The 27,907-nt window shown below is 36.7% G+C and overlaps 2 protein-coding genes across 9 annotated transcripts in view; one reads left to right on the top strand and one right to left on the bottom strand.

Moving 5' to 3' along the window:
- Positions 1 to 15,011, bottom strand: part of LOC122824221 (dnaJ homolog subfamily C member 13-like) — a 35,400-nt gene extending 20,389 nt beyond the window's left edge. For 2 of the 6 annotated variants that reach the window (XM_044104566.1, XM_044104567.1), the window contains exons 1-7: positions 14,593 to 15,011; positions 9,517 to 9,597; positions 2,206 to 2,281; positions 1,347 to 1,496; positions 1,080 to 1,121; positions 483 to 683; positions 163 to 369 (exon numbers count right to left, since the gene is read on the bottom strand). In XM_044104566.1, the coding sequence (XP_043960501.1) occupies positions 163 to 369; positions 483 to 683; positions 1,080 to 1,121; positions 1,347 to 1,496; positions 2,206 to 2,281; positions 9,517 to 9,597; positions 14,593 to 14,618 (783 nt within the window). In that variant the 5' untranslated portion in view covers positions 14,619 to 15,011. Of the gene's footprint in view, positions 1 to 162; positions 370 to 482; positions 684 to 1,079; positions 1,122 to 1,346; positions 1,497 to 2,205; positions 2,282 to 9,516; positions 9,598 to 12,116; positions 12,136 to 12,406; positions 12,598 to 14,592 lie in introns of those variants that run through there. The other 4 variants (XM_044104565.1, XM_044104569.1, XM_044104568.1 and 1 more) reach the window with 4 other exon arrangements.
- A 983-nt stretch (positions 15,012 to 15,994) lies between these two features.
- On the top strand, positions 15,995 to 24,133 carry lztfl1 (leucine zipper transcription factor-like 1). Of its 3 annotated transcripts, none has more exons than XM_044104793.1 (10): positions 15,995 to 16,260; positions 16,557 to 16,681; positions 18,088 to 18,282; positions 20,095 to 20,152; positions 20,402 to 20,473; positions 21,662 to 21,727; positions 21,815 to 21,892; positions 22,125 to 22,283; positions 23,514 to 23,617; positions 23,747 to 24,133. In XM_044104793.1, exons 1-10 carry the CDS (start codon positions 16,258 to 16,260, stop codon positions 23,763 to 23,765), a joined length of 879 nt encoding a protein of 292 aa, XP_043960728.1. In that variant the 5' UTR covers positions 15,995 to 16,257; the 3' UTR covers positions 23,766 to 24,133. The 3 variants fall into 3 exon arrangements, with proteins under 3 accessions (XP_043960728.1, XP_043960729.1, XP_043960727.1); XM_044104794.1 differs by having other exon boundaries at positions 15,996 to 16,172; positions 22,107 to 22,283; XM_044104792.1 differs by having other exon boundaries at positions 15,996 to 16,260; positions 22,107 to 22,283.
- Positions 24,134 to 27,907: the final 3,774 nt, after the last annotated feature.

Genomic DNA, 27,907 nt, shown 5'->3' with positions numbered 1-27,907 from the left:
TTTCTGCATAAGATAATGGCTAAAACAGTTATCTATATTGTAGCAATGAAGCTGAAAAAAAGAATCCCTCCAAACTAACCAGTAAATCAATTTACTGTGGATTTTTAAACAGAATAAGTCAGATGCATCTTTAATTTGATAAATATTTTTTATAGTTCCTACCGAGTGCCGTGTTGTGATCTTCTGCACCACGAACTCAGCCAGAGAAGTGATGCTCTCGTCTGAGCTGTACTTTCCTAACCTGTCCGTCACAAAATCCTCAAAGGTAAGAGCCTCCTTCCTCAGGCGTAGCATGATGCCGATGTAGTTTCCGGCATGTTCGATGGCGCTCCGGATGATTTCATCTCGATGCTCAGAGGCAAACAGATGCTAAAAGAAACAAGTGACTGAGAATCCTGAATTTGCAAAGCCAGTACATGAAGATAAAAACAGACAGCTGAGCACAAAATTAAACTTTTTTATATACTTTTAATGATACATACCAGTCTGCTGAAGCCACCATAAAGGATGCAAAATCCTCCCTGGTAATCAGAAACCTCGACAAAGCCCTCTATGTTTCTGTAGTCGTAGGAACACACCACTCGGTTAGTGTGAGGGTCGATCTGGTCGATGCCACCAGGGGTCACCTCTAAATTAACCGGCTTCCGCATGTCGCTCCAATGATGCTTGTAGCAGTTGTAACGCTGTGAAATGTTAATCACACGTATGTTATAAAACAACAATTGTCATTAATATGGCAACATTCAGCTAAAGACTTTTTCTCTTAGAAAACCTAAGATAAAGAACAACAAATTATATTTCTGACCATTAGTTCTGATTCAACTGGTTGTGTGAACTCGTTTTTATCGGGATTGTCAAGAAATTTCAGAAAACTAAATGAGGCTATTTACATTCGCTTATGTACATTTTTCATCTCCTCTTCACAATGTTAAGATCTTCTAAGGACCAGGTAATTTATTTTTTAAAACCTTCATTTGAAAGTGGGTGTGTTTATTTACTTAACAAAACTCACTAAACCAGAATGTAGTGAGTTTCATTTGCCCTTATTTTTAGTTTCTTTATTAGATATCAGTACTTACCCTACCAGTAATCTTCCCTTCTGAAAACTCAGTTCTGAATCTCTGTAAATCAAAAATAGACACAAATACAAAATTCATTTTAGTTGGCGTTTTCCAATGCTAAACTCACTAATCTACAATTTAAAACCACCTTATCTGCTGATTCACATTTGTGTTTCAAAACTAGAGAATCATTTGGTCATTCATAAAAATATTTGGAAAACCTGACTGAATTCTGCACAGACAAAATCATTAGACAAAATATTGTGCATGATTATTTTTTCTGACCAGTGCTTCTGTGAGTAGCTCTGTCCGGTGCTCCGTTGAGAACTTGAGTGTTTCTGACTTCTTGCCGCTGCCTTTGCGGAATGTGAGGCTGAATTCTGTCCCTTGGCCTTTTCCGACTGGACCGATGCCACAAATGTCTCCATAAGGCCACTGGCAACAGAGAAAGCAATTAAATCAACACGTAATTGACTTATGACAAAATACAAAGTAGGAGCGCTCTTGTTTGAATTTTGTGGTTGATTTTTCAGCTCCATTTTAATCACACCAGCAAATGATATCCTCAACAACAACACAAGCCTTATTTACTCAGTAACAACATCCACACCTCTAGTTAGTTGAAACTGATAGCTTTGGTAATGTTAGTTCATTGATTTGAAAAGCATGTGATTTCTGGGTTTCAGACCAGTTGTTCATCTCATTCTCTTCACATTCTCGGTGCACCTCTAATACAAATATATAAACAGAAAAAAAATATCAATTTCCCACCAATACTCTGGATTCATTTAGTCACTTAAAATCCTGTTTTACAGCACTCTCAGTATATGATAAAATTTAAAGTGATGCCGTCTTCTGTTAGAATGAGAGGTTTCAATGAGGAGTTGCTTAATGGTTATTGATTATGAAATATAGTTCATATCCTGGCTTGATCAGTATTGAAACATATTTTTGCCTGCAGCATACTAAAACCTTACAATATGTGAAGACAGACCACAGCTTTAAGTAATGCACTTCAAATGGATTTTTAATAGTTAAAAATCCATTTGAAGTGCATCACAAAATCTCAGTCAGCAACAGCAGACAGACTGAGGTTCCTGCAAGACCAGAGGGTTTCTGTAAAGCCTGATTTGTAGGTACTGACCTGATTTGTTACTTCTAGCGTGGTCGGGTTATAAGTGGTAATGCCATGAGTCCCCACTGAAAAGACTCGCTTGTATCTGCAACATAAAGATTAGACAAGTCAGAATATACAGTTCCTGTGACCCAGTTTTTTTGTTCTGTAATGATTTATGATGGCTTTGAAGACCTAAAAACATTTATTTTTATATACTTTGTACATTTTTTGTACAAAAAAAAAAACTAACTGATTAGTTACAAAACCAGTTTTGAAAAAATATTTACGATTGTCTTACTGGAACACCTGATAGTATCTAAAGCTTTAACCATTGGACCCCAAATAACAGCCTTCAATGAAAGAAGATTAGTTAGGACATTTGAACAATCAAGGATCAAATGAACTGGAAAACAGCTATCAGTGTGCACTCTGAAGCTAGTATTATATCACCATGGACTGAGAATGTGCCGACCAGGAGAGAAGTTCCTATTCTACCACAAAAATCTTCAAATGGACTGAAATTTGCAGCTGGTAGACAATCTCTTTTAGATAAATGTTCAATGGTCAGATGAGACAAAGACTGGGCTCCTGATCCCTGTGCAATTGAACATGCCTGTTCTATTGTACAAGAACAGGCATGTACAATAGACACTAGGTATATGACGGAACATCACTTCATCTGCCTCTTTTCTTATTCTGATACACCCAATATTTTGGAAGAGGGTAAATCTGGACTCATCAGATCACATGACCTTCCAGTCCTCCAGAGTCCAATCTTTATGCTCCCTTGCAAACTAAAGCCTTTTTCTCTGGTTAGTGGTTTTCTTATGGCCTCACAGATGTTCAATCCAATTCCATCGACTTCCCTTCACATTTTACACATGGAAATGCTCTTACTGTCCCTATTAAACATAGCCTTGAGTTCTACTGTTGTTTTTCTTCACTTTGGTGTCATCTAATGTTTAACTGATCACCAATCATGATCATTCCAGATTTTTTCCAACCACATTTCTTCCTCTCAGACGATGGTTCACCACTTTCCTTCCACTTTTTAATAATACGTTGGACAGTTCTCAACCCAAACTCAGTAGTTTCTGCAATCTCTATAGATGTGTTCTCTGCTTGGTGCCAATGATTCAACACTGCTGAAACAGACTTGCATATTTTCCACGACCGCAGGATGTGTCTTTCAACATGGTTGTTTAAGAAATGAGAAGCTGCACATTGCATCAGCTGGGGTTAAATAACTTGTCAGTAGAAAGATAATGGCCTATTCAGTAATTATCCAATGGGAGCCTTATACCTATTTGCTTAGTCAAGTCCTGGATGCGACTTCTCTTTTGGTCAGGCAGTGTATTAGTGGGAAGTATATATATATATACACACACTTCTATAAATAATTTTGTATACATCGTAGACAAACTAAGATTTGAGAACCTGGCTCTTAGTTTTATAAATTCAATAATGTGTTAATATATCCCTTTAAAAAAAACCAACAGTTTTAGTGACTCATTAGCCCAAAGTAATGACATTTTAACATATAGCTTTTGGAAAGAGAAAAAATGACAAACAGCACTCAGCTATCAAATCCATCATTGCCAGGCATGTTTATGAGTCAGTATGAAATATGATACAGATAAGATGAATAACATCTCACCAACTGCTTCCATCAATACATCACTAGTAACAGACTGCAGTAAAGGCAGCAGAAGCTTTAATCACTATTGAGATTTGCCGTTTTCTCCATTCTTTTAATGACTGAGAAAGGCAACAGTTTGATGTTGGCGACTTTGGATCCTATGAAATGAGTCACTGACACAGAGGCAACAAACACTAATTCATTAACCGTTATAATAGTTGGTCTTTCTCGCACAGTAGGAAGGAAGTGCGAAAGATATGAGTGTGTGCAAAACAGTGAATGCTTGTGGGAATGTGCGCTAACCAACAGCAAAATCGAAGTGTGTCTCATTGCGGTTTGGCAATAGTTTCACTTGGCACACTTGAGTAATTCATCGCATTCTGTTGCAGAACTTGAAGATGAATAATTATTTGACATCTTTCATAGTGTAAAACAGAGATTATGAAGTTCAAATATAAGAAACTTGCCAGTCAGTCCAACATTCATGCTGTTTTCCTTATATTGCTACTGTTTGCAGAACATGCTGACTTGACATCTTTCCTTTTTTGCACATCCTCATATGGCAAGACAACAGGAGGTGTGTTGCAGAGACCGTTTCAGCAGCTGTCCAACTATCAGGGAGCAGGTTGGGGGTTGGGGGTATAATTGAGAGGCTACTTCTACATAATGCATTGCAGCTGAGGCTAAAGTGCCTGACAAATACAAACAGACAGTACAGGCAGTGACCTGAGGCAAGGCTAAAGTAGAACATTAGGATCGGCATCATACGCCCTGTAAAATTACACCAAAGTACCATCACCACTGAAATGACGATAAAGATAAGAGGATAAGTGATTCATTTGTTTGGTGAATTAAAGTGAGAAGTAAGTGGAATCTATAGCAAACGACTGTGTGGCCTCCAGGCCTAGGAGGTTTCTCCAACTACGTTCCCCTTGATTTGGAAATATTTACAGTAGTGAAAAAAAGAACAACAGACATTCTGTGAAAATGAAAAGGAGCTAAACAATTAGTTTGCATTGTTACGACAAAAAGTATTCTGCACTACAGGCACTTGAAAACTACAACAAAATTTAGCAGGTGTTTATTCTATACTGCTACTTAACTCTATATAAAATGACAGTAACAAAAAAATCTAAGACATACATAACATTATGCTAACTGCAGCAATTGATGTTTTTTATGCTTTAAATAAAAGCAAAAAGATTATACTAATGCAAGTTTATTGTAAATGTATGTCTACACGCCATGCAATAAGGTATTTATAGTGTAGGTAATCATTCCATGAGAATATTTTAAGCAAGCCAGAAATCCCATGTCTAGTACAAATCTGCCATTTTGGCTAACCAGACAAAAACCTAGACATCTCGGTTTGACATGGTTAAGTTTAGGTAATGTGACTGCATGCATATTAGCATATTTCCATTTCAGGGTTTAAACACCACAGCATCAAACTTGTAGATATCATAAAGCAAGTAGCTTTGCAAAACTGCTTACAGGAAAAAATACCAACAGAAAACTAAAAACAATAGGGCTTCACAGCGCTTTGCTGCTCGGGCCTAATTAACATCCAATCAATCTGCTTTTTAAAAATGCACCTGCACTCATTGGGGCACTTCTGGTTTAGATATTTTGGGGCCACGCATCTCCTCTTCTGTCTTGACCTTGGTTCAGACTGGTCTGAACTGAGCATCAGCACAAAGTTAGTTAATTATTCATAGACTGTGAGCTGACTTTCTATTTTAGCACAGTGACGAAATCTAAATATCCTTGACTAATTTCTTTCATGTCCACACTGTGCCCAGAATTTGTTGCTTTTTAAAAAAAATGTGATATAACAGCAACAACAGCACTAAAAAGACTCAGAAAACTGCTTATGACATCTCACTACAGCTTAGGATTTATTCAGTTAACTCAGTAATTCTGCAACCAATCAGGCAAAAGAGACACTGGTGTTTGATTTCACAAATAAACCTCAGATTTGCATTCCCTGTAAGACACGTAAATGCAGCGGATTTGCATTCCCTGTAAGACATGTAAATCAATCTGGAGGAACCTGAACTATCATGAGCCCTTTTACAAGCCTTATTGCACTAAAAATAAAATCCTATTCATCAGCACCATGCTGTAATTTGATTACATAGAATGAAAACGGTAAGATGACAAGAATAGGATTTGCGTGGAGTCGAGTCTTCTTTTCGGCCATATTACTACCTCTGGTCCAGCTACAGAAAATAGAGAGATGAATCAATTTAGAACCCAATTTTCCATCCCTCAATTAAGATATCAAAGCACAAAGAGCTCCTGCGATGGGTTTCCTAGTATAGTTTTTCTATATACTTCATACAATAAGCTTCGTTTGGAGTGCATTATTCTTAAGATAGTGCAACAAAACCACATGTCTTTAAAGCTTTTCTTTCTTTCCAAAGTTTCATAATAAATCACATTAGGCAACTTCCTGTAGAGGACTCCTCACTACCACCTCCCATCTATAAGCAAATTATCCCCAATTTTGCACAAATAACAGTCCGAGAAGCACAGATAAGTACAACTCCATGTTATACTGAACAAACATTGTTCACAAAGAGGGAATCAAATGATAACTGAAAAAGAGCCCAGTAACCACTCCACATATGAATATACAATCAAAACGTCATTTTATCCACAGGACAAACAGCCCATGGAGCAACAATCAGTCAACACACCAACATAATAAAGTAATTTTTCCAGTAACACTAAAGTTACGACAGCATTCAGAAACAGACTGTGATTTACATATGCATGCACAAAAAGGAGAAGTTATGATGATATAAATATATATAAAAAAGATTAAGCTGGGCTTCTAAGCATATTTCAGGTCAAAATTAAATAATGCTTCAAAATAATATTCCCATAATTTGCAGTGGTTACTAGATATTGCTTAAGGTATAAAAAGACTGAACATTATGGCAGATGCTTGAACCACTATGAGCCTTTAAATGAGAAACTTTGCAAGATCCAGACGGAGGGAAACAGGAAGGATGACAAACTGACAATGAATGAATGAATGAATAGAGAGACAAATGGGAGGACATGAAAGCATTGTTGAACATTCAGTTTATGACTTATTGTCCAACTCAGTCACTGTTAGTTTTATAATGGAATCACTTGTGGTGCAACCAGTGACACCGCCCCCTAACCAATCAGTGACAGTCTTCTTAGGTGGTGTTTTTGAAGGCTGACTGCATGCTTTAAACCCCAGGAGAGGGTGTAAAAGAGGTGGTTGGTAGCACAGATCTGTCACTGGTGGAAAATTCTTATAACAGTAAGGCTGAATCAAGCTGCAGGTGCACTGAGTAGACACTAGTGGGCCGATACAGGTGGATTTATGGGTTGAAAGATGGAGAAATAGAGGAATGGATAAATGCAAAGATGGATGAGCGGAACAAAGGATGGTTGCACAAAAAGATGAACGAAAAAAATGTTTGATAAACTCTTAAATGTGACCGAGAGTCCATGGAGAATCCATTTTTACAGAAAGGAAAAGCCTTCCATTCAGAGGATACAAACATAAAGACCCAGTAACTTCCAAGGCAGTCACAAGACTTTTAGTAAACTATGATCACGAGCACAAAGAAGTCATAATTAGGTCTTTCAGACATGCAGCAATGTTTACCAATTTATATCCCCAAAACAACTTTTGAAACAAAAAAAAAAGCTAATTACAAGCATCAAAGCAACAAAATACTCTTTATTAGTCAACCTCATGTTGCCTTTAAAAAAAAAAAAATAAAAACTTAGAGCAGAAAACAGTTTTAAACTTCAACCTGAGCAAAATAAAAAGAAAGCAGAAGTAAATTCATATTTTTAACTAAAAAAAAAAATTCACAGAAAACCACTTTCATATTGCATAACCCATACAGGACTGTCTTGAGAAGTCAAACATCATTATGAAGTCAGATGAAAAGAAAATATCCAAACTTTCTTCTTCTATTGAGCTAATGAAAGTCATATGGATCCAATGTATGGTGCTTGACCCAATTCATAAAAGTCTGCTCCACCCCAGTTGTGCTTGATCTGCCAGCATTCATACTTTTGTGTCAGTGAATACAACTACATAGCTTTGCTAATCCCAAATATCTGCATTACACATGCACCAAGTCAAATTTCATTTCTTTCAGCTTTCTGACATGCCCACTTAAATTGTACATCTTCCAACGTTTGTCTTTCTTCAGAAAAAGCAATGCTATCTGATTTCTCTTAGTAAGAGCATTTCACCAAAACTTTGTTAGATATGTTATACTGATGACAAGTCAGTACACATAAACGAATTTAGATAAACAAGAGCCTTAGATAAACACTGCTTCGCTGCATCAACACTGGCTTCTACCGGACTCACCAGGAAGCATTAGGAAGCTGAGTGAGTGATGCCCTGCAGCCCTGCTTAAATTACTCAAGTCAACGAGAGGCCTTAACAGGACAAAAACATTTAGAATGCATGTATTGGTAATGTGATATGACCAGCACACGACTTGAACTGCAGCATGCATTATATCATCACAGAGGGCCTCCATTATCCACCAGCTCTAAAAGACCGTTCTTAAACATTTTATCCATTTCTAGAATTCACACACCATAGCATATAATGCTTTTTAGTGTGTTTTCACACTTGATAAACTCTGTTGGATTGGGGACCAAAACTGCAACATTTCTTACACTTTCAGCTGGTCCAGTTCATTTTCCCACTGCATTGTGTCAAACACACCAATCCTTCAAAAAATGTGTCCCCCTCCCGCCTGTGGGGTACTAATAACTACTTAAGGACACAAAAATCTCTGAAGAAAACATGATCGCAACTTCTTTCTTCACAAAATGTAAAGAAAAATGGAGTAGTGTCAGATTTTAGAGGTTGTAGGGTTTCTCTTGTCTCTGGTAAAAGATTACGAGCCATTTCTCCTGCTAGCACCAGACTCTCGTGTTTTTCTTTTGGTTGCATTTAAGCAGAATACCCTGGGCTTTAGTTCACTTCCTGCTTTTGGAGTAGTCTCTTCACAGCAACAGTTCACTTCAAAGGAACTGAGACCCAAGTTCGCTTTTATAGACAGTATCCGATTCAATAGCACCTCCCCAAATAAACAAGACTTTCTAAAAGATCGGACACTATTATACATTGGCCTAAGAGTGTACAGTAACCCATGCAGAGAAATACTGTACATTACAAACAAACTTTACTGTCACCTAAACCAATAAAGCATGCTGCTCATGTTTGTAAGATGAAAAAAAAATCTAAAAAAATTTAAGGGTAGGAACACTTCTGCAAGGCGTCACATGCGGTTCCATCACCTGTGTAGCCTGTGACAGCAGAAAAGTGTTGCTATCCAAAGATTAAATCAGTGTACTGTAACTGCAATTTGTTATATTTCAGAAAAGGGGATGTATATAATTTAGCTTGCAGAAAACAACTGCATATCAACATACCGATATCTTGCAAAAGACTATATTTTTCCTCAGTGCACTATCGGTTTCACCCGAAAGTGAAGCAAAACAGATCAATCACATGCCTGCAGACTGAGGTCTGAGGACCCATTATCCTCAACAAAGACAACAATAGAAGCACTGAGTCAGGATTCTCTCCCTAACCACATTAATCAGAGCTGAGATTTTGGTCGGTTTATAATACATAATGGTTATGTTTAAAAAGAATACAAAAATGTATGTCTTACTTTCCTCTCCAAGAGTGTTTAGTGGTATAGAAACAGGCCAGGTCTTTGTTGTCTTTCAGGATATTCATCTTTTCCCGAGACCTAAAACAGGCAGAAAAAATGTTTTTAGTAGAATCCTTTTATGCTAGCACAGATTAAATTATTTATTGCACCACAGAATTTGGTCCAGGGGGGCCTTTGCAAGTCATTACTACTTATTTACAAGACACAGTCCAACACGCTGTTCTTCACAGCATCATTCAACATTTTTTAGCTCAGAGGGAGAATCTCAAGTCAGAGAGGAAACACTGTAAACACTTATCAAATAACAGAGAAAGAGCCATCCCACAATTGCTGTCTGATACCACAGTTAGAAGCCATTGGATCTGTCTATTACCTGAAAAATTATAACAGTGATCCAGAGGAATACATGTCAATCCAGTCAGCGATATTTGTTGATTAGTACAAGATAAAAATATATTTGTCTGTGTGTTCAATGAAAGAATAAAGCACAAGTATTTGGAAATCATTCAGAAGCTACATGATTTAGTTAAGCTTTCAAACTAGCAAACTGAATGGGAACATCTGACAGATTAACCTTTCAAAGAAACCATAATATAGTTGAGCAAGAGGAGGAAATAGCTGCCTTTCTTATTCTGAGTACAGTCACTTGCTTCTGTTAGCTGGACTGTGACAAGGGGAACCTGTGTCAGCACTCAGCCAGGATCCTGGAAAAATCCAACTACAGTTTTCCTTCCTCTTCATTCCAGTGTGCAACTGAAGCTGCATTATTGACTGAATGGTGAGGGATTCCTAGAGTGCTGTGAGGTGAGTTTTAGAAGTGCCATTTCTTAGATAAGAACTGGCAAAAAAAAGAAAAGAAAATCATTCAGGTATACCCTTTGTTATGAAAATTACACAAAGTTTTATTCAAATGCACATCTATGAACTGCCTACATGCACAAATGGGACGTTTGCTCTACATAGAGGTAGTTGGCTGCCATAAATTTACTGTTACTATGTACAGTTATCAGGACTAGGTCATGTGATTGTCCTTCCCACTTCTGGATTACCCTGAGGCTATTGTTAAAAAAACATACAATAACTAGGGAACAGAGGAGCAAACTTTTTGTGGATCATAGCTCAAAACAAAGCATATCTAATAATTTAACTGTGACAAGAAGATTTCAAATGTCCCAGCTAAGTACGGTAGATAAATTTCTGTTGTAGTATTTCAACAAACATTTTACAAAACAGTAACAGACACGAACTTGACTTATTGGTTCAGTGCATTATGTCATAAAAAAAGAGAAACTGGAATTTGTTAAAAGTTTCAATTCATCCAAAAAAATATAAAACTACCAAAAAAAAAAAAACGTAGTTTCCTCAGGTGGGAATCCCAATTTAAAAGGTCTGAGATTTCTGACTAAAATAATCTAATGTGGCCAATTACACTTAATGGTAGATATTAAATTCAGGTCGCGAGGACAGCAGCCAAAGCAGAGAGGCTCAGTCTTCCCTCACTCCAGCCACTTGGATCACTTCCTCCAGGACAATCCCAAGGCGTGGGACTAATAATTAGTCTCATCATTAAGGGTATTAATTAGGAAATTTCCCAAATTCCATTGATAATCTGTGGTAAGACCAATGTTCACAGTTATATGGAATAATGTAAAGTTGAGTTTGATCCCATTCCCATATTAGAGGTAAAATGGCCAAAGCATAAGAATCCAATGGCTGTTCATTCCTACTTCACTGTTGTCCCATTTTCTTTCCCCCACAGCACAAGTCAATATGAAGTTGAAAAACAAAGTGCGTGAACAACTCTGCTTTTTATGGGTTGTTGACTACTAGCTTTGTATCAAAATTAGGCTTGTTTGCATTTATCTTGCAAATTATAGCCACAACTCAGGAGTATGATTAACTATAAATGATAATAAAAAGATGGGACAGATACCGTTAACGTACTTGACCCAATACAACCCAGACCCATTCAAAACGATCAACACAAGCTACAGATTTAGTTTGTCTGGAAACCTTTACAAACAGTTCTTCCAAATCAAACAGATGTTCAGGTTACAGTTTCAGTTTTCAGAGCTGTTTGGATAGGGTTTTATTTCAGAGATCATCACTGGAAAACTACTTTAGCATCAGTGTGAGGTTCAAGGTTCAAATTGTCATGTGCCATGACATCAGTTCAGTTCTATCTGCTGCTTTTATGTCCAGCTAAAAATGTTAAACTTGTGACACCTGGGTTATGAAGAGTTGATTTAGACATTCAGAATGACATCAACCAAGTAAAACATTACAGAAATATCAGTGTGTGAAGCCTTTCTAGTATTTTCATCTGACCAAGCGTTGCAACACCCCCCTGTATTTGCAAATTACATGAAGCAAACACTCTTCCAACACAGGAACACAAAGGCCAGGAACTTACCCTCACTTTATTTTTGGGGGGCTCAATGAAGATTCTGAGCGATAAATAATGTACATGTTTAATCTTTTAAGAACAAAGCCAAAATGTAATTGCCATAAGAGGGTTTGCAAGACAATGTCACTTGTTTAAGCCCCAGTGTGTGCGTGAGCTGCAGTAAATCCATGACAGACAGAATTAACGTTACCTGTCTCCCAGGAAGCTACTTCATTGCAGCAGGCCTCGACTGTCAAAACAAACACAGCAGCTCTCTTTTGGTATGTTGAAGCTAGTGCTTCATCTAACCGCGACAATAGCCACACTATAAATACATTTAAATGAGCGTTTGTTGCATTGAAATAGGTGGAGGCACCGGTAGGCTAAGATTGGGTTAGCTACAGGTTAGCGGCTAACTAGCGCATCAATTAGATCCTAGCACTGGAGCTCAATCAAGAAAACACGAAGACAGAAATGGCACGTGCTAACGATAGCATTTACCTGTCAAATCATTAATATGTGTTAAATGTAGCCGTCCCTCAGCCCCCCTCCCTCCTCTGACCGCGGTCAGTGCTCCTCAGTTTTCCCACTCTGACGCTGAAGGCAGGTACCTACTCAGTTCCGCTGTGTTTCCCCCTAACAAGACTCAGGACGCTGCCATATTCCTGAGACCAAAAGGCAATAAACTGCGCATGCGCGGGGCCTGCCCTGTCATGCGGCTGTCAGCTGATTGGTGAGTGCGGAAGCGTTAAACTGATCTTAGAACAGTTTTCATTTGGTTTTCATTTGACGTTTGAATGGAGGGATACTACCAAAGCCGACCTTAAAGCAGTTTTTTTCGATTCTGTCAAGACGCAGCGTTTTTAAAGGGGTAAACCAAAAATGTTTATATGGGCCTCTTTTAAAAGATTATGAGATGTTAAAACCACAGGCGGCTTGTAATTGTTACGTTTACCCAGTTACATTTACTTGAATAACGTTTAGAAAAAATTTACTTCTATGAGTAGTTTTTCTTCACCACACTTTACGTTTACTTATGAGGTATCGCAACTCTTCAGTAAAATTTCTGGCTACTGTACCTACTGCAAGCAACTTCACTGAATGAATAACAAATGTTTTTGAAGCAAAAATATACAGGAACACACCTATATTAAAAATTAGACTTCCTGTGTTGTACTCGGCTTTAATGTAATGTTCAATTTGCTGAGTCTATTTGGAGGTCAATTGAAGAAGAAAAAAAAAGGTTTATGACTGTAATGCATTACTCTGATTTTTATGTTTGAAAAATAGTGATTTGTAAAAGTATTATTAGTAATTTTATTATTTTGTAACAGTAATATTATTTACATTAATTTTAAGATACTAATCACACCTATTTGTAAAATCCATTAAAATAACTTTAGATATCTATAGAGTAACAGGGCATAGTCAGATTATTCTGTTTGCCATTGTGTTGGAAAAGTATAGTCATGAAAACATGTACCATCCCACAAGGAAGCTTTAATGTGCATTATGATAACAACAGTACCTCTTAGATATTTATTCAGACATTCATTCAGTCGTTTAGAAAAAAATTTACTTCTATTAAATTAAATTTTAATCACCAATTAACCATTAAGAGACATGCTTTTGGACTCTGTGTGTAGGTGTGTGTGTGTGTGGGGGTCAGTGTGTGAGAATCAACAGAGAGAATCAACATGTAGACTTCATGCAAAAAGATCCTGGACTGGGATTCAGATCCAAGTCCTTCCTTAAAGTCAACATTGCTTACAACTGCTACACTTTAGCAGACTACATTAAAACTTATAATGTAGTTTTAATTTCTGGAAGAAACTGATATGTATATACACAAAAGAACTACACTGAATTAAGTTATTCATTAAAAGTAGGTGGTTAATTGCTCAGAACCTTTCCGCAGAATCCAAGTTCAAAAATTCTGAACTATCCGTTTGATAGAACATTTTGTTACGGTTTAAGCAAAATTAATTAAAATAGCTAAATAGTCAACAGCATAAAACTGCCTATAAATTTGGGTAAAAAGGTAAAAAAGAAAGGCTTTCTTTCTGGAAGTTTTGCTAAAAAATGTGACTATTTTGCCATCTAGTGACAGTTCCTCATCAATACATGCATCTCACAGGCAGCTTCAGAGCACACAAGTCTACCATAGATATACATTTAAAACAACTGTAAGCATCCAGTACAATCTATTTATTATCAACAATCAAATATATTAAACCAAATTTCAAGTGACGTTTACAGTCAAGTATGTTCAGTATAGTATATTTGGAAATAAGTGAAATCTCAGCTACAATAAATGCCATTTAATTTTTTTAAATAATCAAAGTACATATTTATTCCTAGATTTCTACCAATTGAGACTTTATAATCCCTTTCTAATCATTATATCTCCTAGTTTTGAAGTTGCATCACTCATTCTACATTTGTAATTTATTATAAGTACAGATATTTAAGTGTTCTGACCTTTTTATTCTACAATGCAATTACTGTTTGGCATCTTCCGAATAAATGTCTTTGTGTTACTGATGCCATGTAATCAAAAATAGGTACAACTATCCCAAGATACAGTCAGAACAGTACAGAGGACTTAACATGTAATATCACTGAAAAATAATGAACAAAAATAACCAACATCATTTGATCCTGCTCTTAAACTGTCAGCAACTCACCGCGACTGAAGATATAGAGGAAACATCTTGGCCTCTCTTAATGACTGATCTGATACACTGAAACTCAAGTGGAACAGCACAGAGTGGTCACGTTATAAGGCATCTGCCTGGGTGACAAACCATGTGCTGCCTGTTAGACTAATTCAATTACAGCAAGAGAGCCATGAGGAAAAGAAAAGTTTGCTTCTTCTTTCCCCATTTGAATCTCCCCTTAACAGGATGGAGAGTGAAGCTCTTTAGGCTTTCCTTAGGATGACAAGACTTTCCCATTCAATTACTGTGAAAACTTAATTTAGCTCAGGTAAAGTCGATGGGATTTCTGCAGCACAAAGACTGTTATTTTATGTTTCATGCAATCATTAAAATGATTACATTTCATATATGTAGAGAAATTATATTGCAAAAGTTGTTTGTCATTTAACACAGTGGGCCCCAACCCTGGTTCTCAGGGTCACTGCCCTGCATGTTTTAGGTGTTTCCCTGCTGCTGCACACCTGGGTTAAATGAATAGGTGAATTACCGACTTCTATAGCAATTGCAGGAATGCAAAAGAGGTAATACAATCATAGGAATCAGCTGTGCTGGAGTCCGGACATGTCAAAAACATGCAGGATAGGGGTCCCTGAGGACCAGGGTTGGGGACCACTTATTTAACATATGCCCTGCAATGGAAACAGATACGGTCTCAAAGTGAATAAAATTAATTATTGTGTGTCATGGGACTATTACTCCAGTGCAATAGGATGAAAAGACCCACTTTGCTAGTCATTTTTCTTGCATCACACTGCCATCTACTGGTTTCTACTGTAACCTGCAGCAGCATTGCTTACCAAGCCAAATAAACAGTAATGTAAATAACCAAAGCATACACAGATAAAAAAACAAAAACAAACTCTTAATAATGTTAACAAACCAATGTATTTATGCAACCACACAATATGGTAATAACAATAATGATCCCCAAAATACGAAAGAGTACGTGGTTATTATTATTATTATTATTATTATTATTATTATTATTATTATTATTATTATTATTATTATTATTATTATTATTATTATTATTATTATTATTATTATTATTCGCGAAGGTATTTTTGGAAAAAAACAGTATTGAACGTGTGATATATAAAAGAAAATAAAAAATGAACTGTTTATGCTACATTAGCGATCAGTACAAAAGCGATTGGTCATTTACTTAAAAAGTAAAATTTATCCTTGTACATGTACAATAATACGGATAGAAATTATTTTTACGCTTTATGTTGACTTGAGGCATAAAAGTCCGGAATTTTACATAAAATAATTCATTTTTAGCTAGACTATTTTCTCGTGTTACAACCTGTCCGTGATGCCCATGAACCCACCTCCCGTAACCAAGGTGATGACGCTATATTCCGTTACCAAGCCATTCTCAAGACAAACACTAGCTGGTTAGCTAGGCTAGCAGATCTCCAGGATAATCTTACAGCTGTGGCATAACGGAAATTTTGCTCAATTTGTTTACTTAAACAAACATATAAAAGATTTTACTGGATTTCAAACTCATCATATCGACTCTGGCTTTTAGTCTTCCTTGCGTACGTTGTCTAAATTAGATAGATTCTGCTTCTTTTCTTTTGGGATCAGCTCAAGCTAACTTAGTTACGTTGCAAAACAGCCATTATGGTAAGTAGCTGGTGTGAGCTTCGCTGCTAGCCTTCTCTTTCCTTGTAGAAATGCCAAATGAACCTGATTTTAAATAAAATGCCATTAGAGTAGAACGTTATAGCTAGCATGCAGCTCTATAGAATTACCAGCTCATGTGGAAAGGCCCTCTAACGTATTGGCAAGAGGAAATCCTCTTCAAGTTAGCTAAGCTAATTGGTGTTGCTATTACATCAACCCTCTGTTTTCATGTGAACCTTTTCTCCCCTGATGCACAATTGTTTTTGCTAATCTGTTTTCTTCTTGTCTCCACAAAGGCTGACTTTGAGTTTAACGAACACCATCAGTCTGAAATCATCAACTACATGCGATTTGCTCGCTCAAAGAGGCTCTTAAGGCTCAAGACTATTGACTCATGTTTTGAGGAACTCAAAGACAGCAGGTGATTAGTCATAAATGTCCCCGTCAGTGTGATCATGTACTTTTATTTAGATGTCTATGCACATCCATAGAGAGAGCTTGTACTGGACAAAGCAATGGTGTGAAAATATTGTCTTGTAATGGATTCATATTTAATACCAATTGTATAATCACATACAAATTTCAGTACCATTCAAGTATAAAGATCACTCCCTGGTCTTTGTCAGCTGTTGTTACTTTACAACCAAAATTTTTTAATTTATTTAAGTGAGCGTTTGTAAGATCGTTGGAGAACATCAGTAAACAAAGCATTGTGAAGATTACAGTACACAGCAGACAAGTCAAACAAAATCCCAAGCTATTAAATTTTTTTAGCTGCATTCCATGACAGCTTGAATTAAAAAGAGGTCTTTTTTTTATTGAAGCTTTTAAGTTAATATTTCACTTTTTAAAGTTGATCAAGGACTATCAAGGAAATTTTACTCTTTTATTCCATGTTGTCTATTAGCCATGCCTAAAACTAGAGAAAAAAGAGTAAAAATGGTCTTTTTGCATGGTGACACAGTCTTTCTGCTGCCTTGCACCAAAAAGAAGTTCAAATCACAGCTTTGAGTGTTTCCTTATGGGCTTTGGATGCTTCACTCCAACTTCCTCCCACAGTCCAAACATACCTGTTAGGTTACTCTACATTCCCCTTCGGTGTGAATGTCCATGCTTGTTAGTCCTGTGGGTCTCTGTGTTGAACTGTGATGGACTGGTTACCTGTCTACGTAGTTTAATGACCACTGCAGGTAGGCACCAATGACCCTACATAATACAGTACAGACAACGGACGGATGGGAAAACATCTACAGAACTGAACATTTCTGAAAAAACAAAACAAAAACAAAAAAAAAACCCTTTGCTATTTTTACTCACTAAAATTCCTGTTAACTGGAACTGAAGGCTTTGTCAGATGAGACTGAGATTGATCTTATTGGCAACAAACACACCATGTGAGCTTGGCATGAAACTAAGAATGAATATATGTAACATCACCTGAACAGTGGAAGATCTGTTTCTCATCTAAAAATGTCATCAGGAACTCTTTGAAATACTTAGAGATTAAAAAAAAAATCTAAATAAGAAAAATTAAAAGATGAAATATAGTTTAATCGAATCTTTTAGCATGGTAATGATCCAGAACTTATGCCCAAATCAACACAGATTCATGTCACCAGACACAAATCAGCCTTCTACCATTACTATATCCAAATCCAGATTATTTTTAATTCACTCAATCAATGTACTCAAAATAAGGTTTAGATTTAATAAAAAGGAGTTTGAAATTATGCAAGAGCAACAAAAAAATATATTTATCATGGGGGGCAATAAATGAATGTGTACAGCTCTGTACATTAATTTGTCTGCCTAATTTTCCGTCTGAAGGCTGGTGGAGGACACCTTCACAGTGGACGAGGTTAGGGAGATGCTGGATGGGCTGCAGATGGTGGTCCGGGGGGAGGTGGAGATGGAGCTGATCAACACGGCCCACACTAACGTGCTGCTTCTCAGGCAGATTTTCTCTCAGGCTGAGAAGTTTTACCTTCGACTCCAGAGTGATATCTCTGAGCTGGAGAACAGGTGAGCTGAAAAGACTCTGATAGCCAGCGACGGGAATACTCACACTGGCATCCAGACACTCATAGCTTGGGAAGCTGTTAGAATCCAAAAGTTATAATCGTACTCACTCATTATCACTGCTTTGGTGGACATTTTTCAACCTTTCTCATCTTTCTCATATAAACTCTAAGTTAACAGTAGAGCCTGAAACAGGCAGCTTTTTAAATGTTAACAGTTACGTTGATCTGTACCATATTTTACTTCCTCTTCAGTTCTTTTCTGATCCAGATCTCTTAACATGTCATTCACCGGGTAAAAAGGTCAGCAGTCTTTACTGATCTACGTATGTGCAACCCAGGTTTCCATCGTGTCGGTTTCCTTTAGATCTGCAGTTGTTTGGTCTAAAAACCACAAACTGTCACCTTTTTCATTGCATTTTCAAATTCATTTTTGTAGGTTATAAGCTATATATTTCTTTTGGTTTTGCCTTGTAAATGAATTTGTTTGCAACAATAGAAGCTTATGTTTCAGAGATTATTTCTCAGAAGGAATTGCATCTTATTTAAATATTTTTTTAATGTTATTTTGTATCTTACCAGAAAGAAATGTCAATTGAAAAGTTATTCCCCACATTTCCACTGCATCATAGTGTCTAGAGTCTAGACAAATGTTACAGATTTGGCCATGCGTGGCAAAAAGTTTGGAAACCTCCACATTAGATCCTAGAAGAAAACATCATCATCAGAATAAATTTGTTTTTGAAGTAAAACCTGAAAACTAATATCTAACACAGACATTTCTGTATTAAAAATGTTTTGAAATTTTTTAAACTTTTTTTATTTTCTAACAAGAATAAATCTAACAAATACAACATAGCAAATTCCCTTTTTGAATGGAATGACTGAAATAAATGTAACTTTTCGATTATTAAGAAGGATGGGCAAAACGCGATAAAGTGTTTGAACAAGTATGAGGAAACAATGTAAAGTTAAACTCCTTCAATCAGAGGCATCTTCGGAATCACTGTAATATTGACTGCTACAGTAGATCCTTCCTACCCACAGTTAGAAGCATCTACAACAACTCTTTTAAGAAACTTAGAAATTATGATTTATGACAACATTTAAATTGGATTATACCTCCCATAAACCACCCATTTTCAGCGATACTCATTTAAATTAAACATATTACATAAACCTCTTTCTGTTCATCAAATTTAATACTGATGGCCTGTTTGATCTGACTATGAGGTTCAAACTTACTGAACTTAATATAACTTTTGCCCTCATGACCTTTCACCTTATAAAACAGTGTTTTGATGAAGATACTTTGTTTATAGTAAAGCAGGCACATGGTGGGTGGATGAACGAACAACTCATGAACCCTTTTTGTTTTCCTCTTCAGGCTACAGCTGTACGTGACTGAATAGGTGTCTAAAGCTAGGAAAACGCCCCTTGTGATAGGGCTAGGTGTCTTCAAATGCTTTTTAAAAAACCACATATAAGCTTTGTAGAGAACAGTGCTGCTCACCACAAACAAGTGTCTTTACAACATAAGTGCTAAACTGCCATCAGGACCGAGGGAGTTCACTTTTCCTTTGCCAAACATTCTCGACCGCCAAATAGTAGATTGTGGGGTTAGCACAGATGAACATCAACACAGAGGTTGCGCAACTGTTGTGAAATGAATGTCTTATCAGTGCTTCGGTGTTGCTCGCAGATTGTGGTAGGTTGTAGAATCAGTTTACACTTTTTAAGCATGTAAGCTTTTGTTTATCCACTTAATTTTTCAGTTAATAAACATTTAATATCTTTTTTTCTCTCGCCCTTTTAGGGAGCTGTTAGAGCAAGTGGCTGAATTTGAGAAGACTGACTTTAAAATAACAAATAAGGTTTGCAAAACACTTTCTTCTTCAGACATCAGGCGAAATTCACCTCTTCTTAGATTACCTCCCCCCACATTTAAAGAGGTTTTAAATGTCAGGCTGCCTGGCCTATATTTGTAGAAGTATGGTTCAGAAGTCACGCGTCACTGAGGTTCACCTGTGGTTTTATGTTACCATGTCTAAAACGAATAAATAAATGTTGCAGTGCAATGCAATGCTTTTGCATGACTGTATGAATCTGAAACTCATTTCTAGATAAACCAGGAAACAAGTAAACCCAAGTTGGCACCACTGAATGAGGGTGGGGTGTCTGAGCTTCTTAACAAGGTAAAATAATTTTTTGTATACACTGCCAGCCATGGTCATCATAGCCATAATGATGACTATGAAGTTACTGTTTGAGATTTTTAACATGTAACATTTGTGTTATTGTTGCCTAGAAAGTTGGACCTTAGCTAAACGTTTTTTACATCAATCAGTAAGACTCAGGCAAAAATCTGGTGGTGATGATTGACCACTTTTCTCATCAGAAATGGTCGAGTTCCTTTAAACTAGTTGGTTTCCTGCAATAGAGCTGATCTTTCTTTGAATCATTAAGATTGTAGGGGTTATGTTATTAAGGGTTTCAGGTCCTATGGCTAATAAGTCTCTGGCTAAGTCACAAATGACAGCTCTTAGTGCCAACTGACTAAGAGCAAGTGGCTGAATTTTAGAAGACTGACTTTAAAATAACAAAATATTTGACAGTCATATTAGTCACTTTTGATTTCTCTTAGTCATTTGTGACTAAGAAAAGTCATTTGTGACTGGAAGACTAAAATAATTAGTAAACCTAACCTTAATGAGGAACTTATTAAGTTCCTCCAGACTAGCGGCAGCAACAATTAGCAAACACCAGGTGAAACTGCACATCTGCTCAGCTCATCATACAAGCTACTTCTGTCCAATGCCTCTAAGAACTGTTATCAAAGGCATAACGTGGAGCATTGTTGTGATGGCATGTTGAAGACGGAGTGTTGGAAAGAGTAGGAGCTTCTTAAAGAGACAGAGGCCAATTTCAAGGTGTCAAATTGTAAAGTCAAAAAAAGTTATGTTTGATATAACAGTAGGTAATGATAGTAGGTTACCTACTGTTTTATAACAAAAGTAGGTAATGCAGTTATAAAATGGCACTGTGTGCCTGGAAAATACATAATACCACCCCTTTAAACAGGACCATAAACTGCATAAACTATCTGTGGATTGATTAAACAGGCTAACATTAAGCTTCTGGAAATGCTTTGGACCAGAACCCTTTGAAAATATATAGACTATTGTTTAGCGTGTCTATCCAAAGGAAAAGAAGCAATTTAAATTAATTACCATTTCTGATAAGAGGAGTGCTCAGATCATCAAATGCATCATTCACAGTCCAACATTAATGCCATCAATACCCTCGGTGAGCGTTTGTTGTCCTCTGATTGCAAAGTTCAATAAAATGCTCAGACCAACAAATTTATTTTTATCTTGTTTTAGGAGATAGCGAAACTACAAGAGGAGAATGATAAACTGAAATCCAGACTGCGGACTTTAGAATCACAGGTTAAAAAGAGGCCTTTTAAACTTATCCCTTTATCTTTCTCAGTTAGCTAGTTGATAATTTTCTTTGTACATGATTAATTTCATCAGGCCATGAGTGCACTAGACGAGAAAACAAAAGCAGAGAGAGCTCTGAAGGATCTTCAGAGGACACAAGGAGAGCAAAAGGTATTACTTTTAAAATACTTTTCACTACTGCTTTCCATTTCCTTTATTTTATCTTTACTATTTATTTTTGATTTTTGTCATCTGCATGCTTATGATCGGCATGCTATGATCTGCATGGTATGTATGAACCTGAATGAACTCTATAGATGCTGTTTTGCTATGTTATGGCAGTGATTGCCGGTCAAGCCATAACTGGTTCTCTTCTACGTTTCAGCTTTCTGCTCAAACAAAGGAAATCAACAGCCTGGAGGACACAGTAGCAGCTCTGAAGGAGGACTATGAAAGATCGCTTAGTGCCAACGCTGCATCCCAGAAGGATCTGAAGGAGAATCTAATCACTGCCAAGCACGATCTTCTGCGAGTGCAGGAGCAGCTGGCCTTGGCAGAGAAGGTACCAGCTCTAGAGCTTTTCTCTTTCTGATAAATTAATGCAACAAGCACTAATGAAGTTGGACTCCATGGACTCACCTTTTGATCCGCACAGATCATTTTGACTCAGTCTGTGAGAGCATCATAACCACAGACGAGACACAAGTAGAAGTCGCCCTTAAATATCTTCACATTTTGTCTCTTTATTTGTAGAGGACGTTTCATACAGAGAGCTGTAACACAAAGCGCTGTAGAAACGTAATTTAACAGAGCTCTGTTCAATCTATTAAACAGTCTTAGCAAGGAAGGCATTAATCAAAGAGGCATTCAGGAGCTCCATGGTAGCTCTGGAGGAGCTGCTCAAGTTGAAAACCTGATCACAAAACAGCTACTAGTCATGCATCAACAAGAAAATCCTATTTTTAGATGGCGTGTGGAAGAAGCTGCTCTAGTCAAATTGATTTTATTGACCTACATAAAAAAAATTCCCATGTGGTGGAAAGCTTATTGGATTAAGCATAGTGGTGGTAGCTTCATGTTGTGAGGGTGCAGTTTTTTTTCCAGTAGATATATGGAAGATGGTAGTAGAAGAGATTAAATCCAACTATATCATGGGTCAGCTTTCTAGTCGGTGAGCAAGACTAGAAAGCTGATATTCACAAACACTCTACAATAAATCTACTAGTTTAATACACTGTTTGATAACTTGGATCAACTGGAATGTATTCATATGCATCGAAATAAGCTGAATTCAAACTGAACTTTAAAAAACATTCTCCATTTTCCTTTTACTTCAAAATTGAGCACTACTTTGTGTTGGTGTATCACATGAAAAGAGGGAAGTTTGTGTTTTTAACACAACAAAATCTAAAAAACAAAGAGTTCATGAGATATTAATACATTTTTGAGATCCTGTATTTTGAATGTTTTTTCTAATACTCCAAGCCTTCCTCTTTTTGACACTGGCATGGAGGAAGCAAAACATTTCCATGATCACTGACATCATAAGATCAGACAGCTGACTTCATCTCAGGAGTTTTGTGTTTTTCCCTTTTACCTTCGGTGTTTTTGTGCGTGCGAAAAGTGTGCAAAATGTCGTGCAAATGAAAGTTATTTACTCCTGCACTTCCCCCTGTTTAGCACTGTTGAGATCACATTTAAAGTTCAGACTTAGTGGGATTTCTAACTTGTAGTGCTATTGTTATTTTTTCTTTCCCCTCTTAATGTTTTGGCATTTGTGGACTGTGTGTAGGAGTTGGAGAAGAAGTTCCAGCAAACTGCAGCGTACCGCAACATGAAGGAGATTCTAACCAAGAAGAACGAGCAGATAAAAGAAATTAGGAAACGATTGCAGAAGTGAGTTTTCACATTTACATTGACATTCTAAAAATAGCACAGTCCTCAGTTACTGTGATGCATCTTCAATGATGTTTATCAGATATGATCAGTTTTGTTTACCATCATGTCTTTTCCTTTTTGTTCCAGATACGAGCCAGACGACTGAGGTTTCGCATGTTTTCATTAGAAAGACGGACCAAAATTTTTCTGACTGATTTGGGACAAGAAACTACCAGTTCCGGTGTTTTTTATTTTTATTTCTGCTTTATCTGGCATTCTCTGTTCCTGTTAGCTTCATTAAACAGCATTTAGGTCAGCTGGGGAAACCCATAGGTGAATACGCAGAGGATCCGATGACGTGTGTTTTCCTACGGTAGCTGGCAGATTTCCCTCAGTGCTCTATGCAAAAAGCAGCATTTACCTGTTTGAAGGGGCCTTGTCCTTTTGCTCATCTGGACAGAACTGTACTGCCTGAAGCCTGAAGCTTGTAGTCTTAGTGTGCCTTGCAAAACTATTAAAAGCTCTTGAAATGTTCACATTTTATCAACATTTTTTGTTGCTAAATGTATATGTTAAATCAACACAGCAACAGTTATCACAGTCAAATTTAGGTCTGTGCTTTGACTATTCCGCTTTATTGCATTCAATTGTGGCTCCGGCAGTATGTGTTGGGTCATCCCTGACCCCAACAAACTCTCTCACACACACATCCTTCAGCCCTATGTATTTGACAGGCTCTAAGAGGTTGTTTTCAAGTATTACTCCATGTACTATCTCCATCCATTTCAACAAAACAAAAAACTTTGGAATGTTATTTTATAACCCAAATCTGCTCAAAATCTCTCCAAACTTTATCCCTGACTTGTCTGCTGCGTTCCTTGGTCTTCATGATGCTGTTTTTTAACCAACGTACTCTAATTGACACCTGAGGCCTTCTAAGAACAACTGGATTTATGAGATAAGAATGAGATAAGGTAGTAAATAAAATCCACACAAGTGGATTTTATTGTACTAGAGTTTTCAGAGGGGTCTCAAAACAAAAGCAAGCCACACCTTTTAGATTATTTTTTGGAAACAATTTCAGAACCACGTGTTTTCTTTTTGTAGCACAACTTGTGTTGTTTTATCTCATAAAATCCCAGTAAAATACACAATGCCTCAAAATGTTGAAAAAGGAGTAGAAATAGATTTGCAAGGCACTGCATAAGTCCCAAAGCATTTTATTGTAAGTAAATTCTCATGTTTTGGTCATCAGTCTTAACTATAGCAGCACCTTAAAGTCCAAGGTCCAATTTTAAAACAAAGTTACAAGTAAACTCCAAACCACTTTCCATTTTAGGACACTCTTGCTTATCAAAACATTTAATAATATTAATATTTCACTCTAAAATATTTCCAATAATCTGTAACTACAATGTATCTACTCTTACATATAGATGTAGAGGGCCTAGAATATTTTTGGTGTTGAATCCTTGTATATTTTTTGTATTGCTGTACATACATGATTTTCATGATATAAAATGCTCTTGTAGAGTGTGCATTTAACTGGTTTGTGAAATTTTAACAGGTTAATAAAAAGTGTGACCAAATGTATGTTGTCATCTTTTGTTTTAAATTTAGTGTTTTAAAAAAAGAGTAGAGCAGAAAGAATACAGTGAGCTGTGAGTAAAACAAAATAACTTAGATTCAACAAGAGGGCGCCAAATTGCAAAAATCCAGAGAGCATGGAAACATTTTATTGCACCATGACTACAATTTTGATTGATATCAAACACTATATGGATGTTGTTGTTTTTTTTATCGCTGCTGTAGATCTTCATGCTGCAACCACCTGCTGAGTATAGTACGTAGTCCAAAACATTATTTCACAATAAAGCTCTAATTGCACTGTGATCAAACTGTTATGAGAGCAGAACATGTTTTTTACTGTCACATCTTATCAGATCTAATTAGTAATTAAGTAGCACTTACATGATGATGCACTTCCTCTATTCTTGAAATAAACTATGAGGAAACTACAATCGATGATGTCAGACCTAAGTAAGATAAGTTTCTACTTCAACAGGCTAAATTACACCTGCGCCTTTTTCTTTGCCACCTCTTATTTCCTGAGAAAACAGGAACTATGTTGTCACAAAGCAAGTGACAAAAAAAGATGCAAAGTGGTCAATAGCTAGTCAACTGTCATCTCTGATGTTTATACTGAAACTATAAAAGCCACAATGTCCTGAGCTAAAATGGAGTTAGTTTTGCATCGAGTGGGGGAGCTGCATGCTTGATGTACAGTACCAAAACTAACTGAGCAAGGTAGAACAAAAAACATTTTTATGGTGTTTCACTGGGATTCTGTGTGATTGGTCGACATGAAATAATGCAGAATTGTTACGTGGAAGAAAATAATTTTTCATGCATTGTATTCAGATTCCTGTGGTGGAACACGGTTGTGGCAGCAAAGCTTTTCTTCAGCATGGACATTGAATGGATGGCAAAACTTAAAAAAATTTAAATGCTGCTTTCATATGTTTTTTTTTAATCTAATGACTAAATTTGAACTCTTTTACAAAGAGGAATGTGTAAAACTCTCCCCTTGGTCAAGATATGTCCTCACATTACAATTACAATTGCACTGAAAGGCGATTTAGCCTAAATACCAGAATCAACTTTGTGTGTATAAAAAGAAATTTATGTTTAGTTTCACAAGTTCACATCATACAAACATTAAATAGAAACATAAACTTTAGATCAATATCTACACCAAGCAATCTTTTGTTAAAATAATGTAAATAAGTTCATTTTGTTTTACAGGAGAATAGCAGAGTATCTTGCCTATAAGGTGTTGGTTGTGGTCATCAGAGAGAGAGCCTGAGGCAAGAAACTTAGTCTGTGTCTGATGGTTTATGCAAATAGCGCTCTGTAGCACTTATCTGAAGCTAGAAGAAGTTTGTTGTTGAAAAGCAAAACTTGAAAAAGTATGAGGCGTGTAAAAAGTTTTTGAAGAAAAAGGTGCTGGAAACAAAATAAGTCATAACAAAAAAAGCATTATCACACATATTTGTCTATCTGTGGAAACAAAGGGCCTAAAAATTTGTACTAGCGCTTACATGTGTGTATGCAGCTGAACCAAGTGGGGGGGAAACTGACGGTAATTTCATATAGGATGCCACAGCCTAGCAGTTACAATCTTCGTGCACGAAATAAATCACAGCGAGCAGATACAGGAAGTGGTAGCAGCCTTCTCTCAGTACCAAACGCAATCTCTTGTACTGCCGAAAGCTGTGACAGAAACAGTACTTTCCCACAATATGGGGCAACAGTTAATAAATTCAAGAGATGCGCACTCAATTCAGAGCAGCTTTCTGCTTTCTGACTTGGCATCAAAGGGGTTTTCTCAGTTTCAGTAGCAGAGTAGAAGCTTCTGTTGTTTGGGTTTTCAACAGAATCACAAAGCAAATGTTTGCTAGCTAGGATTTCAGCAGAATTTCACAATGAGGGGAGAGATACAATGGAATTTCTTCTTTGATTTTAGGTAAACAGAAAGCAAAAATGTGTGTTTTACTTTTACTTTTTGTATGAAAACAAATGAACTGGCTGATGAGCAGAGCTGACTCATCTCAAGTGCATGCTTGCTAGCATGGCCTGCTCTTTAAGGTGATTATTTCAGAAATCACTCAAAGCTGCAAAACAAAAATAGAAAAGATGATCAAATTGTTTCATAAGTAAAATCAATTGGAAAGCATTTCTGACTGAATTGAAATGACTTTTTGTAATGTATCTCGAGATGATATTTATTGTGAACCAAATTAGTTTCTACTAAGAAGCTTCAGGTGGTTGTTGTTTCCATATTACCTGATTCTCCTCACTTGTCTTTTGTTTTCATCTTCATCTTTTTGACCCTGCACCCTACTGACAGAAGATATCAGTAATATAGTTTTTAAAAGGCTTGGTGTTTGTGCCATAAAAAAACACAAAAAAATAACAGCAGATTAAAATCAGTGTCTCTGAATCCGGTTTTGACTCCTTCTGAGAACAATTGCATGTTCTGATTCATGTTTTGTTTTAACCTTTATCATGAGTAATTTTTATTCTAAGTAGCAAAGATGTCATCAGCAAAACTATGATTTGAAACTCAGTTTTGCTGAGTTTCAAATTCAAGTTGTCATTCTCTCTACAGATCGTTTCTTTTGTTTGAGTACTTCAAACAAAATCGTTTTGGTTCATCCAACTGTCTAAAAGCATTAACTCCCCCTTATTCTAGTGCTGCAAAATGAAGCACAAACAGCTGCTCCTAGGAGTCGCCTTATTAGTAAA

This window comes from Gambusia affinis, linkage group LG21, assembly GCF_019740435.1.
Source record: "Gambusia affinis linkage group LG21, SWU_Gaff_1.0, whole genome shotgun sequence".
In the NCBI taxonomy this organism is placed as follows: Eukaryota; Metazoa; Chordata; class Actinopteri; order Cyprinodontiformes; family Poeciliidae; genus Gambusia; species Gambusia affinis.
The sequence above is the reverse complement of the archived record's forward strand: the minus strand, read 5'-3'. Positions and strand labels throughout refer to the sequence as shown.

Coding starts and splice junctions, on each gene's coding strand:
- lztfl1 (XM_044104792.1), top strand. Junction 16,682..18,087: donor GAGGAACTCAAAGACAGCAG/GTGATTAGTCAT, acceptor TTCCGTCTGAAG/GCTGGTGGAGGACACCTTCA. Junction 21,728..21,814: donor TGCGGACTTTAGAATCACAG/GTTAAAAAGAGG, acceptor TAATTTCATCAG/GCCATGAGTGCACTAGACGA.